Consider the following 18,892-nt stretch of genomic DNA (forward strand, 5'->3'; position numbering starts at 1 on the left):
GGCTCACCCCATAGCCACAGATTTATGGTGGGGCGCCCCAGGGCTGCCTGGCTTCCTGCTCCTGAAAGGAAGCCCTAGAAATTAAAAGGAGAACATTTGGAAAGGGACCCGGTTGAGGAACCGATGCAGGGCAGAGATTTGTTTCCAGAGGGGGCAAGGTCAGAGAGGAAAAGCAGGTTCTGTCGCCATGTTTGCCGTGACCTACTTCTCCCAGACAAGTGAGGACCAGAGAAAGAACTGCTCAGCTCACTGCACGACGCACAGGTCGGCCCCCTGAGTCCCTGATGTCCCCTGTGCTGTGTGGGCCACCCCGCCTGCTTCCCACCCCACGCCCCTGTCCCCATCCCCAGAACACCGCGCCCAGCCCAGAGCAGGCACCCTGCGAATGTCTGCTGCCTGGATGGATGCGTGCACATCCGAGCAAATGTGGAGGCCCCAGCTGAGCCAGAAACGAGGCCAGAGAGTCTACCGCACTGTCCCTTGGTCAGACCTGCTTTTCTCCTTGAGGAAGCCCTACAAAGAACGCCCTGGAGGAGATAATAGCAGTGTCTTTCACAATGGAAAGGTCAACCAACATGTGTTTATTGAGTGACTCTGTGGGCCAGCCCTTCGCTCCGCTTTGTAGGCAGTGACAAGACAGGCGAACCCACGGGGTGCTCTTGGTAAGCAGGTTGGAATCTAAACACACAAGAAAAATTGGAGAGCAGGCCGGAGCAGCATGGCATTGTGTAGAAATATCCAGAAAAGGTTCTGAGGCTGGGGGTGTGCCAGGAGGCCAGGGAGCATGGCTGGGCAGGAGCACTGGACAAGGCCGGGAGAAGAAGGTTGGCTGTTCCTGCCTTCGAAAGAGCTGAACGCCAGGTGTGGGGAGTGCGAGGCCTCCAGGCCAGTGTGGCGGGCACAGAGGGTGCCAGTGTCCCCCCCTTTGCTCGGCCCGGCAGCCCTGCCCTGGGACAGGGGACTTTAAACATCGTAGCTCCCCGTTTGCTCCTTCTCTCTCTCTCTCTCATCACTGCCCTTCCCGCTGAGCCCTCTTTGAAATCTGACTAAGGTTGTGAGCGCATGTCTTGGCATTTCTGGATGCAATTTGGTATCATAGCAAAGAATCAAAGGATATTTGCTATCACTTTAAAGTATGTTTCTCTCCCTCTTCCTCTGAGCACCTGACCCCACAATCATCGCTGGCTTTGAAATAATAGGCCCATCATAATTATGGGAATTAGTCTGGAGGCTTCTGCCTTATTTGCTCAACTGAGGTTACTGAGGCCGTCTTTAGGGGTGGAAAGGGTGTCTGGCAACGGCAGGGTGGGGACAGCCAGGTAGCAGGGCAGAGGGAGGGGCCTGGTGGGGAGGAGGCGCCCCCTCTGCCCAGCCCAACAGCCATGACTCCTGGGGACAGTGGTGGGCCTAGTTTCCCCAGAGAACCTAGGAGTGAAATGCCCCACGTTTGTAAACGCTGAACCCAAATTTAGCAAGTGGACGCTCTGTGTGATGGACGTTTGCCACCTCCCTGAGCACTGTCCCCACATTTCGTGGCAGCAGAAACAGAGGCCCAGGTACAGATAAGGACTCGGGCTAGGACATGAAGGTGGTGGGCACCGTATGCCGTCTGTCTCCGGCTCCAAGTCCCCAGCTCCGGGGTCCGAACACGTCAGACTCTTGAATCAGCATGCCGCCCACACTGCCTGCCACTTTCCAGAGGCTTCTGCGTGCCCTTGGCCAAGGATGGCAGGCAGCCGCACTGTGCCTTCGAACCCGTGGTGCACAGCCTGATTCAGTCACTGCTCGGAGCACGCAGGGCTGAGCGCCGCTGTCACCTGGCAGCTGGCTCGGTCACCTCCCCTTCCGGGCTGTGGGGCAGCGGCAGGGTGGCGGCCCGAGGCTGGGCGGGCAGCCGTCCTTCCAGAGGGCGGCTCTGCTGTTCTTACAGGGTTTTAAGGGAATAGACTGAGAGTTAATGCAGAACTTTTTCTTTGACTTAATTTATTATAATGTATGTGGCTAAAATGTAGATCACACTGCTGTTTGGATCTCCGTTTTGATTCCCAAAATTGCAATCATGGTAGGTGGATTATAACCATGCTTTAACATACAGATGAGGAAATGTATTCCTGTGCAATTTTCCCCTAAGAAGAAGTCAGAGGATCAGGGGCAGGAGTTTTGAATAACCTTGCAACACTTAGTTGTCTCTCTCGGTTATGAGATAGAAATTAGCATCACAGGACAATATGTGTTGTGAATGTAGCACTGCATGGAATATTCCTGAGGAAGAGTCTCCAAAGAGAACACGGGAACTGATTTTCCATGTGAAAGGAAAAGTCACCAGAATCCAATCTAGCAATGTGGCGTCGCCCTTGTCAAATTGTTGTTTGTCCAAAAAAGACCGCGTGCCTACTATGTGCCAGGCACCTGGCTAGAGACTGGGGATTCCAAGGGAAAACCAGACTTCCAAACCAAAACCAGACTAAATCCCCCGAAGATTTGCTGGGGGAAGCGAGCATAACAGTTACCCCTGCGTGATGCCCACCGAGGGGTGAGCTGGAAGGGGGAGAGGGGAAGGGGTGGGGGGGCTCTGAGCACCTGCAGGGCCAGGGTTCCAGGCTGACAGAAAGGAGCATGTAGGGAGCATCCCACAGATGGGGAAGCAGAGCCCTCTTTCCCAGTCAGGTAGTGTGTGCAGAGCACCCCCCTCTCTCCTCCCCAGGAACATATGTCTGGGCAGACTTTTTCCTCGGGCCCCGACACTCAGCAAGAAGTAGAGACAGAACAGACGGCCTGATGCGCTACCCCGGGGCGTGGCCTCTGCTCTTCCAGCAGCACAGCCATCCGGGGCCAGCACCTGTCCCGCTTCTTGTATGCACCCCAAGGTTTTGTTCCCTTGAATCATGCCCCCCCAACCTGCCCCCCAGCATCTAGGACAGGGCTCCTGGAGCTGCTAAACCACACCCAGTGTCTGATATCTGTGCGGACAGGTGCTGGGCCCTGGCCGGGGCAGTTGTGGACAAGAAAGGCCTTGGGGCAAGAGAAATTGTGAACAGTCTTGAACAGCAAATGGGGCAGGTAAGGCTCCGGTGAGCAGGCTCTGTTCCCCTTGGTGGGAGTCGGGCTCTGGCGGTAGGAACCTTTCAGGGTCTCAAGGAGAGGCTGGAGGAATACCCTGACACCCCAGGGTAAGTGGCTGGGATGACAGGGGGTGGGGCTCTGCAGAGGCCAGACTCTCAGGGTCTCCCCTCCCCTCGGGGGAGAGCCGGCTGCGGCCCATCCCCCCCAGCGCAGGCCACCTGCCCGCAGTGCCATGTGGGGCAGGTCCACAGAGGCCAGCGAAGAACTTAAAAGGAAACGATGACTTCCTTTATTTACTCGTTGCTCAGTATTTACTGAGCACCTGTTCTGTGCTGGGAAGCTTTAGAGACACAAAGGTGAGAAAACTAAACTCCGTCCCAGCCTTTAAAAGAGTGGACCTTCTAGAGGGAGCATCCGAAATTAGGCAGGCATCATGCTCATGGACCAAGTCCCAGACTCTGGGTGATGTTGTGAGCGTTGGGTTCTGGGGTGATCCCAAAGTCAGAAAACATCTCCCAGAGGAAATGTCCTTGGGGCGGAACCCTCAAGATGGAGTGGGATGAATCAGACAAGAAGGAGGTGGTGGTGGGCCTGGAGTCTGGGGTTTGTGCTTTGAAGTGGGACCAGAGTGTGGTGAGCTTCCGAGGTTCATCAGGAAAAAGGTTCTTGGCTTTCTCCAGAGCCAGGAGAGTGGGCTCAGGATTCTCATGATGTTCTGGGGATACCCTGGACAGATCCAGAGCAGGCCAGGGTGGGGCCCCCTAAACCTTGTTGAGGGAAGTTTCCAGCTCAGGTCATACGCCCAGTCCCAGGTCACCGCCCTGTGCCCAGAGGACAACTCGAAGGCTCTTCCTCCATCTTTGGGTGTACTTTCCCAGGACGGTGCCCCGGGCTGGTCAGAGGGAGTGTGGGCTTCAGTCTCCTTGCTGCAGTGGGCAGATAGGGCAGAGACGGTTAGTTGCAGCTGCCCATCACCCCTAATACTGGCCGTTTCGTGGATAGACAGAGCACAGCTTGGAGAAGCCTGAGCTGCCCAAGACACTGTCTGCTCCTCTCTCTCCATCATCCCAGTCCTCTACCTCCCTGGAGGTTTTCCGCAGGTCCCCGCCCCCACTGCTCACCTCAAAGGGACATTTGGAGTAAGTCACTCATGTCTAGGCAGTGCCTTGAGGACAGGTGGCATATAAGCTATGACACAGGGACTAGAAAATGTAGGCGTGATGGGGCCTCGTGCTTGGGTTCCCCACCCCAGTGGCTGGTGGCATTTGGCGCGGGGGAAATGATCTTCCCAGTCTGGCAGTGTGAATCCTCTTGGGAATTCCTGGGGAGGGAAGTGCTGGCCGTTTGACAGGCTCCCATGGCGATCCCATTAGATGGACCATTACCTGCCGGGTTCTCCTGGTTTTCTGTGTTGTGAGTGTTTGGGATCTCGGTGGAGGAGGGGACTGTTTGTTGAGAATCTACCTGATGCCTTTTCCTCATACTATTTCGTTTGGTTTTTGCAAGAGATTGCAAAGTACGTGCCATTACTCCCACTTTACAAACAGTGTTTGGAGGCTGGGCCCGGCTCGGAAACATTTGCCCAGGACCTGGAGTGGCAGGGCCAGACCCGAAGCCAGTGATGGTCCTCCCCTGCCATGGCGACTCTGTGGGATGTCAGGGGCATTAAGGCCTTGCAAAGCCACTATTTCATGAGACGCTCCGATTCCTTTGTGATATGTACCGTTATCCAATGATTATGTAGTTGTACCCACAAGGGGCCTAGGGCTCGCGGAGGTGTCACAGTGTGCTCGGGAATCACAGAATGGAGAACCTGAACTCAGGTCTTGGAGTCCAACAGATGGCAGTGTCGGGAACTGGTCCCTTCAGGCCAGGCAGTCTCGGAGCCGGCCTGGAGGCCTCGCGGACACCCTGCTCTGGCCTGCTGTCCCCGTCCCCCACAAACGAAGCTTCTTGTTGCCACCCATCCCCCCTGGGGGCTCCTTACATGCACCCTCGTCCTGCGTCGTCGGCTCCTTGTCCCCTATCGGGATTCCTTTGGACGCGTCTATGGGATTTGCAGAGTCTGGAAAGTTCCCTTTGAGAAATTTGCCAACACTTGATACTTTTATCTGCGATCAAAGGAAGAAAGAGCAGACTTGACCTTCCTGTTAGAGGCCGCTACCCAGGAAGCTGGTTCCGCTGGGAGCTAGGGTCAGTTCATTCGTTCAAGAACCATTCCCGCGCTCGTGTGTCGGGTGAAGAGCGGTGTGTCACCTACTACACGCCAGATGTGGAGGAAGAGGAACTGCAGCCTTGTTCTTCGCCAGCCACATCTGGAAGGAAAGCTGGTATCAGGAAAGAACGAAATCCAGGCTCTTCCCCCAGCCAGAAAAGCAGTGGAAGCCTCGCTCGGGATTGAACTGGTTGCTCTCCAGTAACACGCCTAATACATCACTGGGTAAGGTCACCCGTGCGGATGTCAAGAACTGCTAGGCTCTTCCCAATTCCCGCAAGAGGGGAAACAGTGAAAACTTTGCTAAAAGTGCCCTAGCCATATTTGTAACTGTCCACTGCCTTTCCAGCAGCCTCGCCTCACCCGATGGGGACACGGGACAGGAAGGACCATTCCCCAGGGCGTCCCCTCTGGCTTTGTTTTGCCTGCAGATACAAAGACAATGGACAGTGGGGTAGCCTCGGCCATAGCTTTGGCTCCTCTGCTCTGTGGCCTGAGCCAAGGCCAAAGGTTTTGCCTTTTGGAGTTGCACCCGCTGAACAACAGATCTCCAGAAAGATCTATGTGCTGAGATGAACAGAACAGGAGAGATTATTATTATTATTATTATTATTATTTTGCTAATTTTTATATGTCATCCAAAGTAATTATTATTACAGGGTTTTGAAAGGTTTAGCATTTGTTCAAAAAATTTTTAATTTTGATTCAGTGATAGTGTTTTTCTGATAAAGGTTCTCAAATTAAAAGGGCTGGAAGAAGTCAGTGAGGCTCAAAAATGGCAGTAACTTCAGAGCTGGCAACTGACACTTGTTTTCTGCCACTGTTTACTCTTCAATAAAAAATGCATATTTACCATAGCAACCTCCGGATCACGTGACGCGCTATCTTACCCGCTACCCTCTAAAACAGAATAGCTTCTTAAAGAAACACACACATTCTAATAGGCATGCCTTTCAGATGCAAAAATGTTCTTTATAAGGAAGCCCTCTTCCCTGGGATTTAATGCTAATAAACACGTCATCTTTATAGAAATCATTTTGGTCCCGTGTTTTAAATTTCAGGGCGTTCATTCTGGAAATCAAAATAAAATTACTCTTCAAAGCCCTTTTGATTATCTTGAGAATTTGCTGATTATTTATTTTAATACCGTTCTAAAAAAATATATATATATATGTATTTGCATTTATGTGTGTGTGTGTGTGTGTATTTTTTTCCTCTCCAAACAGCAGCCGTTAGTATTATTTGGAAGGGAGTCTGGTGTAGGTTCTAATGACCTGCCGCGTCATCTGTGATTAAAGATTGTCATCTATGGGAGGCTCGCCTGCAGCCTGAATTGCTTTTCACTGTTAACTTGAAAGAATTTCCTGGGTCTTCAGAGCTTTGGGGAAATTGCACCACCCCGGACTTTGAGGAAAGGAACATTGTCCGTCATTCCTGACCTTGGGCATGTGTCTGGTTCCATAGCTTCAGGCTCGTGGGGAGAGGAGAGCCCTAAAGCCACAGGCCTTTGCTGTCCCCACTATGCCATCGTGGCACAGGACAGGTCCCTTTGGCAATATTCCTATTAAAAGCTACCATTCATTAGGGCATATCCTGCACCAGGAACCATGCTATGAGCCGTCATGTCTGCCCCCGTTTTGCAGTTAAGGAAACCGAGCCTCAGAGAGGTTTTATGTAATTCACCCAGAATCCCAATTCTAAGAATTGGTGGAACTTGGTGTTGACCTGAAACCTTGGACTTGGAACGGTTTCTGCTTAGGGTGTGGCTGGACCCTTTCTGTCACACTTAAGGTTAGAAGGACAAGTAGGGATGAGACGGAGGAGGGGACAGTGTAAGGTACTTTCCAGCTCAGAATGTTCCTCTGGAGATCTGCACGGCCTTGCCCTGTCCCAGTTTTTTGGAGCACTCTCTACACTCCGGCTTTTACCCGGGCCTGGCCACCACGTATCCTTGCAGATGCCATGGTCCTGGGGCCGGGCAGCGTGGTGGCAACGTGATGGCTGTGAGATGAGGACTGTGGCCACGGTCAGGAGGCCGGGGGCCAGGAGGGTTCCCCTTGAAGCAGGCCTGGCGGATTTTTAAAATTCCTTTCCGCTGTGTGCGGGCTGGTCTGAAAAACAAGAACATATTGTGACTCCGTTATGCTTGGTGGCTTTGCGGGGAGAAGCCGAGGGCGAAGTGAGGCAGGGCTCTCCACGGCCAAGTGGCATTGTGACCTGAAGCTCGGAGGAGGAGAATCGCCCAGACCCCACGGCCCGGCCAGCCAATCCGACGGCAGCGTGTCCACGAGCCATTTCATAATTATCCATCATGACTGCCTCCATGCTGCCTCAATAGATTATTTAAAATGGTGCATGTTCTTCCCAAGCAACCTCAAGTCAGCCCGCACTATACATACATACAAACCGGGAGAGGTAATTGCTTATCATGTATCTCTTTGTTCCAGACACTTTTATAAAAGAGTATGTATTATGTATGGTGTGACCTTCAAATGTCAGGAATGTGTTGTGCAATAAACTGTCAATATTTGTGGTTATAAGGTACTAGATGACTTTTACAATAATTGGAACGGCTATATTAAAAGCTTGGATCACTCAGCTGGTTAAAGAGAAAGACACAGGCCAGCGTTCATTGGGGACTTGCCTTCTGCCAACGATTAAATGAAAGATATTGCAAGGTGCTTAAGATGTCTTCTTTGTTTAAAAAAGAATATGGCAAAACATGTCTCCAGGGGAGACGTTATCTCCAAATCATGCCTTCTTCTTTCCGTGCACTCGGATCCCAAGAGAAAACTCAGCCCCACAAGTTATGGCGACTGACCAAGTGCATTTTAAAAAAGATCAGTCCTGCCTGCGCTCGGTGTCATTTTGGTAAGAATTCCTTGAAACCTTCCAGCAGCCAAAGACATCTCCTCTGGTCTTCTCCCTGGCCTCCCCACCACCCCCTCCTCCAATAACCAAATGAAGGGGCTGTAAATTATCTTAAGAGGATCTTAAAAGCTACAGTTTTTTTTTTTTTATATATAAAGAAAATAAATGATGTAGAAATCTTTTGGGAATTTATGCTTTACTGAAAGTAGAGGCTTCTATAGTTTTCTTTCTTTTTTTTTTTTTTAAGAAAGGAGTACTTCATTTAAATGATGGAAAAAAGGAGGCATAACAAATATTTTACAGTAACTACAATAGTCATTGGAACATGGATTACTTTAAAAATATCTGTTTCACTGTATTCTTCTACCGATTAAGTTCTCTTTATGCATAGGGGTGGCTGATTCTTCTCATGTCAGTGAGATCTTTCTTTAAAAGCCAGAAAGTGGGCAAGTGAAATAGTGGATGGCGCCTTAGCACCATGTCCCCATCTTCTAGAAAGCCCACCGGCGGCCTTGCTGATTCTCAGTGTGTGTTCGTGGTTCTTTCCACCTGGATGGAGAGGGAGCTGGAGGTTTTTCCCCCGCCCAGCCCACCTCCTCCAGGAAGGCTTCCAGCATGCCCCTTACCTCCTGTGCACTCCGCTGGTGTCACACTCTAGCCCCTTAAGGTGCTGAGCCCTTGGGGGGCATTTCTGGTGTTTTGCTGCTGCCCTGGGTTGGGTTCTCCCAGGCTATTCAACGCAGTCTCCCTCTTGAGGCCAGGAGCCAATCTTGGCCTCCGAATTTCAACTTGTTTGCCTCCTCTGATTCTCTACTGAAAAATGTACAGTTAAAAAAAAAAAAAGTGTGTGTGGAGCTCCTGCTTTGAGCTGAGGGCCTACCACAGGCGGCGATACAAGGCCACACGGCAGTAAATGGCCCGTGTTCGTGTGCACCCATGTTCTGGGGAGGGGACAGGCGGTAAGCAGACAATGCATGGGTCCCTTCGCGTCTGCAAGGGGTGGTAGGTGGGTGCTGTGGAGGAAGAAGCCAGAGAAAGAGCATATGGGGGGTTGGGAAGTGTGCTGGATGGCGTGATCAGAGACCCCTTCACCTTTGGGACCAAAGCCTGAATTGCGGGTCTCCCTGTGAGTTCTGGGGAAAGAGAATCCTGGGTGGAGGGACAGCAGGAGCAATACTCTAAGTTGGGTGCCATCTGGGAGAGCTTGAGGAGAACAGAAAATGGGCTGGAGTACAGTCGGGAGTCTGAGGAGGTCAGAGCAGTTGTGGGGGGCACTTAGGAAGGGGGGTTGCAGGCCATGAGAAAGAGTTAGGGGTAGAACCAGTGGCCTGCCCTTCTGCTCATAACCCGGCTTTTTTCCGGAGGTGGCGGCTCCCCGCCGGCCGCCCGTCCCCAGACTCAGTCTCCTGCCTGGTTCTCTTCAAAGGCTGGGTTCACAGATGATCCCATTCTGCACTGGTCACCTTCACTGTCTCTGGGATGGGTCTTCTCAGGTCCCTGGCCGGGCCCGAGGGAAGAGAGGGGTGTGCAAAGCCCAATGAGACCCATCCCACTGATAACGTCTTGTCCTAGGTCACTTCTGGGAGGCCCACATCCTGCCTGCCGCACGCAGCCACGGTCACAGCCCCCAGGTTGGGGACGAAAAGCGCCTGCCCATCGCCGGCCCTGAGGGCCTGGGGAGGGCTGGCAACTTGGTTGTCAACAGCAGCGTCGCTCAGTGCCAAAGGGAAGAGACCCCATGGGTGGCCCAATCACTAGCGGGGGTGTCCCACACACTCCCCTGCCAGACAATTAAGAAAGGGCTCTAGGCTTGGTAAAACCAGAAACACATTTGGCCCACAGAGCTTGATTTTGAAGCCCTTGTGTATTTTAAGGGAAATTTAATCCATGTGTTTCTGATTCATTTTCACTTAACTCATCAAAATGTTGCTTTAGAGAAGCTATTTGAGATCCTAGTATCTTATATTTTCTCTCTCTCCAAATTGTAGCCCTTTTAATGACCTATTTCCCCAATTCCAGAAATCCTGTCTTGCCAAAAGCAAATGGAGCTCTGCACGGTTTTGAGCTTGGGTTGAAGGTGAGAAAAGGAAGCGGCAGAGAACGTTTCACCTCTCCCCCTCTCCCCCTTTACGCACGGGGTTCAGCTCCCATGTGCTTTCCACAAGTGGACATCCTTTTCTAAAATAGCTCTCTCTTTAAACAAATACTTTGACCAGTCCATAGTAATGCCTAACTGTTTAACATGACTATATATGGCATCGTAACAGAGAACTCCGATGAACCAGAGACACCAGATTAATACCGACTCGGGACACACGTTTCGTCTCCCAAGAGTTAAGCAGAATTATTTGCAGGAACGTTCCAATTTTTCTGCATACCACTAATTTAAAATCATTTTTTAAACTAAAAGGAAGTCTTCCCTGAACCAGGCATCTCTACCACAGCAATCACTGTTCTATCTGTGTTAATTTTAAAAGTTTTCAAAACAAGAGAAAGTGTTAAGCTTTGGAGAGGAGGTATATACATTCCTTCGGACCTTCTCCAAGGTGTTAGTTTTTTTTGTTTTTTTTTTTGTTTGTTTGTTTGTTTGTTTTGTTTTGTTTTTCCTGGAAAGATTTTAAAGTGCCGGTATCTGCGGGCAAAGGAATTAAAAAAGATGCAATTTTTCCGTGTTCTGCTCACCCCTTCGACTCCCCAAATAGGTTTCTTCTTCATTAATGAAGCGAGAGCCGGGCTTCTGAGATGCTCTTTGCACAAGGCAGACTCTCAGAATTAACTACACAACTCACCTGGGAAAATGCATTTTCTGTTACACAGGAAGTTCCCTAGAAATTAAAATGCCACGGCATTTTGTGTCATGAAGTACTAAGTGCTCAGGTGTCCAGACAGCGCCCCTAGCTGCGTGCGGTTGCCGGGAGATCTCTCTGGTCCCTGCGTGGACTCCACAGCAGGCGTAGCAGCCTTGTCATTTCTTTTAACGGAAATCTTCCCAAGATCTGCTTCTGGACTCGTGAAGGCTGAGGCCACACCTTGGCAGGATGGAGTGAGAACAGGCATACATGCACACTTTGAGAGGAACCCTCTCTTTGCTTTCAGTTTTCTGTCTCCACTCTGTCCCTTTTGGTACCCCGGGCCGGTTCTGTGAGTCGGTGAGACCGCCTGTGGGACTGGGACTAAGCCCCTGACCAGGAGAGGAGGATGCTGCCTGGGCCGTCCCCAGTGGCCTCCGACGATGACGGCTCTCCAAGTCTCCATGGCTTTCTCTCGTTGGTGCAAAGTCTGCCGTGGGGTGTCTGCCAGCCATCTGGAGACTCAGTACCCCGTCGTTTGTGATTCTTGCCACCCCAACCCTTGTGTTGTAAGGCCACCGAGGCAGGGGGAGAGAGGGAGGGCAAAGCGTCGGCCCCAGTTCTTGGCCGGGACTTGCCACCTGACCTCAGCTTACTGCAAACGAAGTTGGGGAAAGTAGGAGCAGGGGGCCTATTTAGGAGAACTGACTGTCTCTTTCGTGGTTTTTGCCTCCCAGTTCCCTGAGACCCATCTCTGGTCTCTCATTTGGCTAAGGATGAGGCTAGGCTGGGCAGTGGGGGAAGATAGCCTAGAAGACGGGACTGCAGGAGTCCAGGGAGCTGGAGGGGAAGGGTCGGGGAGTTCTATCCTCTGGGCTAGATGGAACCAGGGCAGGCAGTGGGCGAAGGGATTTACCCGAGGACCACCAAGCGTTAGGAACCCAGAAGGAAAAGATGCCACCTCCTGACTCCCAAGCCAGCCTTCTTGGCAAACAAGCCTATTTTAAATATGTACCAAGGAAGCTCAGTGTTTAAAGAGAACCTGGGGGGAAATCTACCCTTAAAATACAAATTTATTTCATTAACTAAGTTTTTACACTGCAGACATATATATGTAAGGTTAAGTGTATAATGAGGCCCCGTAAATTCAAATTATATTCACGTCCAGCTGGATAGCCAACTTCGAGGATGGATTCAGACAGCGGCTGGTAGTATTTTGTGTGTGTTTAGGCTTTAACTTTTGGAAAGTTGTTTGTCTTCCTAAGCATTTGATTCTTTGTCTATCCAGGATGCCGATTTGTGGCTCAGCAGAGGAGACGGAGACGAGGCTTCTAACAGGCTCCGTGCTATGTTTAATCCCCCTGGGCCTTCCTTTCTCCCACCCTCCCCCTGTGAATGCTAAGAGGGGATGGGGGAGGTAATGCACCTTAACGTCCCCTTGATCTAGGCCAATCTTGCTGTACATTTGGAGGATTAGAATAAGCAGATGGAAATGTGAGAGGCATGGTGTCTGACCTTGAGATGACAAAATTAGAAAGGTCTTGTCTTATGTCCCCTCGCCCCCCAATAACATATACTTGAAATGTAGCTTGCAGTGATTAGTTCCATCTTCTCTTTCTCAGCAAGCCAATATCAGCTTGTAGGAATAGGAGAAAGCTTGTGGGGGTTTTGATTCAAGTGGACAATTCACTTGTTCTAAGTCAAAACTCTGGATGTGTTACACAGACGCCCCGTGTCCCTCTGGAGTATCATTTGCTGTATCCACATAGGACATCGGTTTCTGAAGAATAGAGCTCATATTTAATGGGGTCAAGAAACGAAACAGGAGCCCTTGGAGTTCTTTCTCTGCTGTTTCCCCATCACATGAGGCTTAGAACCCACCCAGGCCTCCCAGTCTGCAGCCAGATGCCTGGTCCTGGGAACACCCCTGCCTCTAGGAGTGAGGAGTGAGAAAGGACTGGCCTTTCTTTCACAGATAAGCCAAGAGGAGCAGACGACAGGTCTGAAGCTGACCACTTTCCATCTACCCAACACACTTAGAGCAAGTGTCTGATTGGGGAGAAGAGATACTGCAGGTTTTAGGAAAAGGACTTAAAAAGAAAAAAAAAGCTGGAACCCATCCATAAATGGTCCGAGGAAGGATGACGAATGTGACTTTTATGATGCTTCTTCCTTTCTACTGCCTGTGTCCTGGAGAGGCTGGGAAGGCCGGTCCATCTCTAAGCAGGTCCTATGAAGCGACCAGCGCTGTGGGACCACAGTGAAAGCCTGGGGGCTCCGTTCTGGGCAGCCTCGCAGGAGGACAGCTGTCTGTGCTTTTATACTCTGGGTAGAGAAGGAGTCCTCTTGGGTCCCCAGTGTAGTTGGACCGAGTCTGGCACACCGTGCTCTCTGCTACCCATCCGGGCTCGGGCACCCACTCCCACACAGGCCCTTCAAGGGTGCGGTGTGGCCAGGCTTCCTCAGCCACGGTTGTCCTTGGCGTTCAGCCGCCCGGACACTTCCTGGGACCACCCACAACTCCCCTTCATCGTAGCTCAGAGTTTGTTTTTTCTAGTTGGATTAGTCTAAGAGTAAATGCCATAGGCCTTCTGGCCCTCCGAACAAAACAAAACAAAAGAAAACAAAAAATAAAACACCATTTCTGTGTAGAGTGAAAATTAGACTCTTAAATCTGCAAAGAAAGCTGTTTATCTTACAAATTTATTCTTTTTATTGGGCCACACATGTCCAAGATAGAAAGATAAAAGGAAAACAGATACAGGCCATCACTTAGACTGACATAGAGTGAGGCCCTTCTCATCCTCAGCTTCCATAGAACCTTCCAGACTGGAACGTGGGCCTTCTCTATGTATTGGTCTATCATGTGCCCTGGACAAGGACTCACTGAAAACCATAGTAGAAGTTTGTCCTCCATGCTCTCTCCCTCCCACCTTTCCACTGCTCACAAATGGGCTTTGTTGGAGGAAGGCTCTGGGGAAGGGGCTCACGGGCAGATGGTGCAACATGGGGCTTTGCAGGAATTAAATGTCAACAGTCCACGCCTGCCTACCACCTCTGTCCTGAAGCCAACATCCGGGGCACTTAGTTCTGCTTATAATTCAAACTGACAGCTGTTGGCCTCCTCCCTTAAATAGGGTATCTTAACTCTGTTGCAGGGAGCACTTGGTGGAATTTTAATTAGGCTCTTCGTGATTTTTTTTTAACATCTTAATTTTGTTTTATTTGTTTCATGTTCCAAGATTCATTGTTTATGCACCACACCCAGTGCTCCATGCAATACGTGCCTTCCTTAATACCCACCACCAGGCTCACGCAACCCCCCATCTCCTTCCCCTCCCAAACCCTCAGTTTGTTTCTCAGAGTCCACAGTCTTTCAGGCTTTGTCTCTCCCTCCGATTGACCCCAATTCAGTTTGCCTTTCCTTCTTCTAATGTCCTCCATGTTATTCCTTATGCCCCACCAGTAAGTGAAACCATAGGATAATTGACTTTCTCTGCTTGACTTATTTCACTCAGCATAATCTCCTCCAGTCCTGTTCATGTTGATACAAAAGTTGGGTATTCATCCTTTCTGATGGCCGAATAATATTCCATTGTATATATGGTCCACATCTTCTTTATCCATTCTTATGTTGAAGAGCATCTCCACTCTTTCCACAGTTGGCTATTGTGGACATTGATGCTATGAATATTGGGGTACAGGTGGCCCTTCTTTTCACTACATCTGTATCCTTGGGCTAAATACCCAGTGGTACAATTGCAGGGTCATAGGTAGCTCTATTTTTAATTTCTTAAGGAATCTCCACACTGTTTTCCAAACTGGCTGCACCAACTTGCATTCCCACCAACAGTATAGGAGGGTCCCCTTTCTCCACATCTTCTCCAACACTTGTTGTTTGCTGTCTTATTAATTTTTACCATTCTAGCTGGTGTAAGGTGGTATCTCAATGTGGTTTTGATTTGAATTTCCCTGATAGCTAGTTTTTCATGTGTCTGTTAGCCATTTGTATGTCTTCGTTGGAGAAGACATACTATCCATTTTTTGACATGACTATCTGTTTTTTGGGTGTTGAATTTGAGGAATTCTCTATAGATCTTGGATATCAGCCCTTTGTTTGTGGTGTCATTTACAAATATCTTCTCCCATTCCAAGGGCTGCCTCTTTGTTTTGTTGGCTCTTTGTGATTTTAAGTTGACCTCACAATCCCACAAAAGGAAAGCTGAAGAATGCTGGGGGGACAAATGCAACACATTTGGGATTGGTGTGGCTGGGAGTGGGGGGGGGAGTGGGAAACAGCATTTCAACTATTTCAACCCAAGTTGTGGTTGACTTGAAGTTGACATCTGGCCATTGTTTCCCTGGGCAGCAGCCCCTTGTGGACCTAACCAATGGGCTGTGGAGCACCCCACTATGACTGTAGGGGGACCCTGGTTTGCCATGAAGTGGCAAAATAGATCATTTTGTGCCCCCTTCCCCGATTCAATACCCCCTTAACACATTCATGTGGTTGACCAGAAAGCTGGTGCTAGGTGGGTTGGGTTCTAGATGCCTGTAGACCCAGTCCTTTTATCTGTGCAAAATTATGAGGGCAAAGACTGCTGGGCAGACAGACCCTTTGAACAGCTCTTCCAAGGTTGGTTGGAGGAGTTGGAGAGTATGGGATCAAAAGTGAGCCTTCAAAGAACTTTTCCAGGGTGATGCTATCGCTGTGCATTAACCCAAATGCAGAGAGGACGCTTGAGGCCAAGGGTTTCCACGGTTGCTTGGAGCCAACATCCAAATAAGAATTAAATGTGATTGCCTTCATCTTGTGCACGGCCTATAAGTCTGTCCCTTTTGGCTGTTAGCGGAGAACACCAGGAACGGATGTTGTAGAATAAAAGCAATTTGCATTTTCCATTGCTTGGAAGGTACAAATCTTATTTATTCTGCTTCTCTGCAGAACTCATAGGTCTGCTTATTATCTGAGAAGGTCCCCTTGTTCTCCTTAGCAGATCCACCATGGGGCCCAGAGGGTGGGCTGGGAGTGGCATCAGGACCCCGCCAGCCCCAGGAGCTTGGGTTCTGTGCTAGGGGTGAGCCTCCAGCTCTGCAGGGAGGCCCAAGGAGAGGGCTCCAGTGCCTCCCCTCCCAAGAGCTGCAGATTCCCGGCTCCTACCCTGCTCCCTGAATGTCGGCTCTCTGGCAGTGCGATGTCGGGCCTCGGGTATTGCAATAACATATCCTCCAACCACTAGATATTTTCACGGTTTTATTTACTATTATGTCCCATCATTTCTGTGCAGAAGGCAGCCGTATGTAAATTTTATTCCATTTTCTAATGGTTTGGGTTACATAACAAATAACAGCAGGAAGGAAAATTTGTATTGATACTTTACAGAGGAAGTTCTCAAGTCACTGCACAAAGATTTAACTGCTTGGCTCGAAGTTTATGGGAGTTTTGCAGCTGAGTTTCTGCACATGACTTTGAATATGTCACTATATGTTTATCATGGGCTAATTGTGGAATCGCATTTCCATACTTTTTCTTCTCCCTTTCATAAGATTACAGCAGCCAGCGATGGATACCAAGCTCTACAAGGAAGAAATGATCAGTTGTGGATAATTGTCTTTCCTGTCCCAAAATAACTGTATGTCTGCATGTCTTCGGGACTCGGCCGAGACACATTTTTTTCCCCATTTGTTGCTAGATATAATGCAAATGTGATTTCGATCTTATAGCGAGCTCTCACCAGCTAGTCCATATTACAAATTAATCAGATTCAACAAACACCAACATTTTTAAACTTTTGGAAAAAAAATATTTAATAGAAGCTAAGCAAAAGAAGAAATCAAACCAGCTGCTGACACAGCTGTTTCTTTTCTTGTTTAATTCAGTTCAATATAAAGGTACCATATGCTGCTTAAAATGATGATGGGAAAGATGAAATAATTTAAGAGAATAACAAGAAAATACATGAATTATCAGCATTCTGTCAGATTTAAAGAATGAAATAGACAGGTGTAGTATTGACATGTTTAACTTTGTGTGGTGTTAGCAGTTTTGGTGCGAACAGCTTCTGACGTGCTGAAGTGATGTGAGAACATTTCTTCTCCGCTGCAGACATCGGCGAGGAGGCTGGGAGAGCCACTGGGGTCCAGCAGCCCTCGCTGCTTCGCGACAGGAGCCTGGGCTCGGCCATGAAGGACTGCCCGTACTGTGGGAAGACCTTCCGGACATCCCATCACCTAAAGGTGCACCTGCGGATACACACAGGTGAGAGGCGCAGGCGCGTCGCTGTGCGCAGCGTCCAGCAGGGGCCAAGCTCCCGGGCCCGGGTCACCCCCTGCGTTGCCACCAGCACCGCCGCGCTCTCCGTGGGCCAGGCCGGACCCCGCTGCGGTGGGGGGACCCCGCGGGCTCCTTCCGCCCCGGTTCATGGCTGCTCAGCCAGCCTCCCTCCTGAGCCACATTGGGTGGGTAGACACAGACCCCCCCCCCGTGGCCCGGGTGTAGGAGGAGGATGCTTGGCCATGGTCGCAGGGTCGGTTTGGTGATGTGTGTAATGGAGCAGGACCCCTCGTGCCCTGGCACTGACCAGGGGCCCTGCAGGTGCAAAGCTGGAGAGCTGGGCTCAGACTCTGAGTATGAAAGGGAACAGGGGAGCTCCCTTCCTAGGTTCCCAGCTGGGGTTCCGGGCCCACACCAGAGGCCGGGCTGGTGGCAGCAACCCACTGCCCGGGATGGAGGACTGGCTCTGCGCTGAGTCCCCTCAAAAGAAAGGTGGAGGTGCTCTTAATCAAACAGGTGAAGGGGCTGCTGGACCATGTGGTCATTTCTCCTGTTTCCGCGTCCTCCTAGCAGTTTGAAATGAGGACATTTTGGAGGTCTGTGTGCCTTGTCCCTTGGTCATTTTTCTTTTCTTTCTGTTTTTCTTTTTCTTTCTTTCGTTCTTTCTTTCTTCTTCTTCTTTTTTTTTTTTTTTGTAGCTTTTCTGCTAGTTGTTTGCACATTGCCAATACAAAAAAAAAAAAATCTATCTGAGATATGGACACCTCCATTTTCTTTGATTTTTCTCCTGACACTTTATCTATTGGAGTATGAGCTGCTTCAGAGGATAGACAAATATGCCATCTATTTTCAAAAATAATTGTGGTCTATTTCCCCAGGAATCAATAAAGCTCAGGGTTGTGCAGGATATTTAGTGCATGTGGGCCTCATGTGCAGCGTGTGGTTAAAGAGAAGGAGGACCTCACCTGGAACCTCACCTGGTGCCCGCAAATCTCCCTGACACTGAGAGGGGAGCCCTAAGAATGGGGGGCAGTGGGCCGTGGGCTGCCATCTTTATTCATGGCCGAGGCACAGTTAAGCCTCACCATCGTCCATCCCTCCCAGCCGGCAGAGCCCTTCTCTCCTAGAGTCATCCACAGCAGAGAGGGAGCCGCTAAGACGAGGCACCTCTTCGCTCCCTCCCCCAGGCCTTGTGGGATCTGACCCATCTGGCGCCATTCTTCATCCTCATCTCTCTCCAACCCCATGGCCTTCTTTGGGCTCCTCCAGTGCAGAGAGCCAATTCCTACCACAGTGCCTTTGTACCCACCGTGCTGTCCCCCTGGAATGCTCTTCCTCTAGGTGGTCACTGGGAGCTTAGTTCGCATGGGAGTGCTTCAGAGAGACCATGTCTGATTACCCCGTCCAAAATATCCCTCGGGCCCCTGGTTCAATTTTCTTCCTAAACTTAGCACTTCCTGAAATTATCTTGTTCAGTTCAGTGGTTCATTTCCTTAGGCGCTGTTTGTCTCCCACCAAGTCAAATGTGAGGGTTGCAATATTGTCCATGTTTTTAATCGCTGTACTTTCTAGAACCCTAGGGCCTACCATAGCCCCTAACACATAGTAGGGACACAAAAAATTTATTTGAAAGCTTGAATGTCAGAACAAACTTGAGAATAAGTGAGTGACCTTCTTCCT

The 18,892-nt window shown here is 50.0% G+C and overlaps 1 protein-coding gene across 1 annotated transcript in view; it reads left to right on the top strand.

The window, feature by feature from the left end:
- LOC111161537 (zinc finger protein 536) overlaps window positions 1–18,892 on the top strand; it is a 309,236-nt gene that overhangs the window by 138,204 nt on the left and 152,140 nt on the right. Inside the window, exon 3 of the mRNA XM_022525266.1 lies at window positions 17,045–17,197. Coding sequence (XP_022380974.1) covers window positions 17,045–17,197 — 153 coding nt within the window. The remainder of the gene's footprint in view (window positions 1–17,044; window positions 17,198–18,892) is intronic.

Source organism: Enhydra lutris, unplaced genomic scaffold (genome assembly GCF_002288905.1).
Source record: "Enhydra lutris kenyoni isolate GAN:26980312 unplaced genomic scaffold, ASM228890v2 scaffoldscaffold85, whole genome shotgun sequence".
Lineage (NCBI taxonomy): Eukaryota > Metazoa > Chordata > Mammalia > Carnivora > Mustelidae > Enhydra > Enhydra lutris.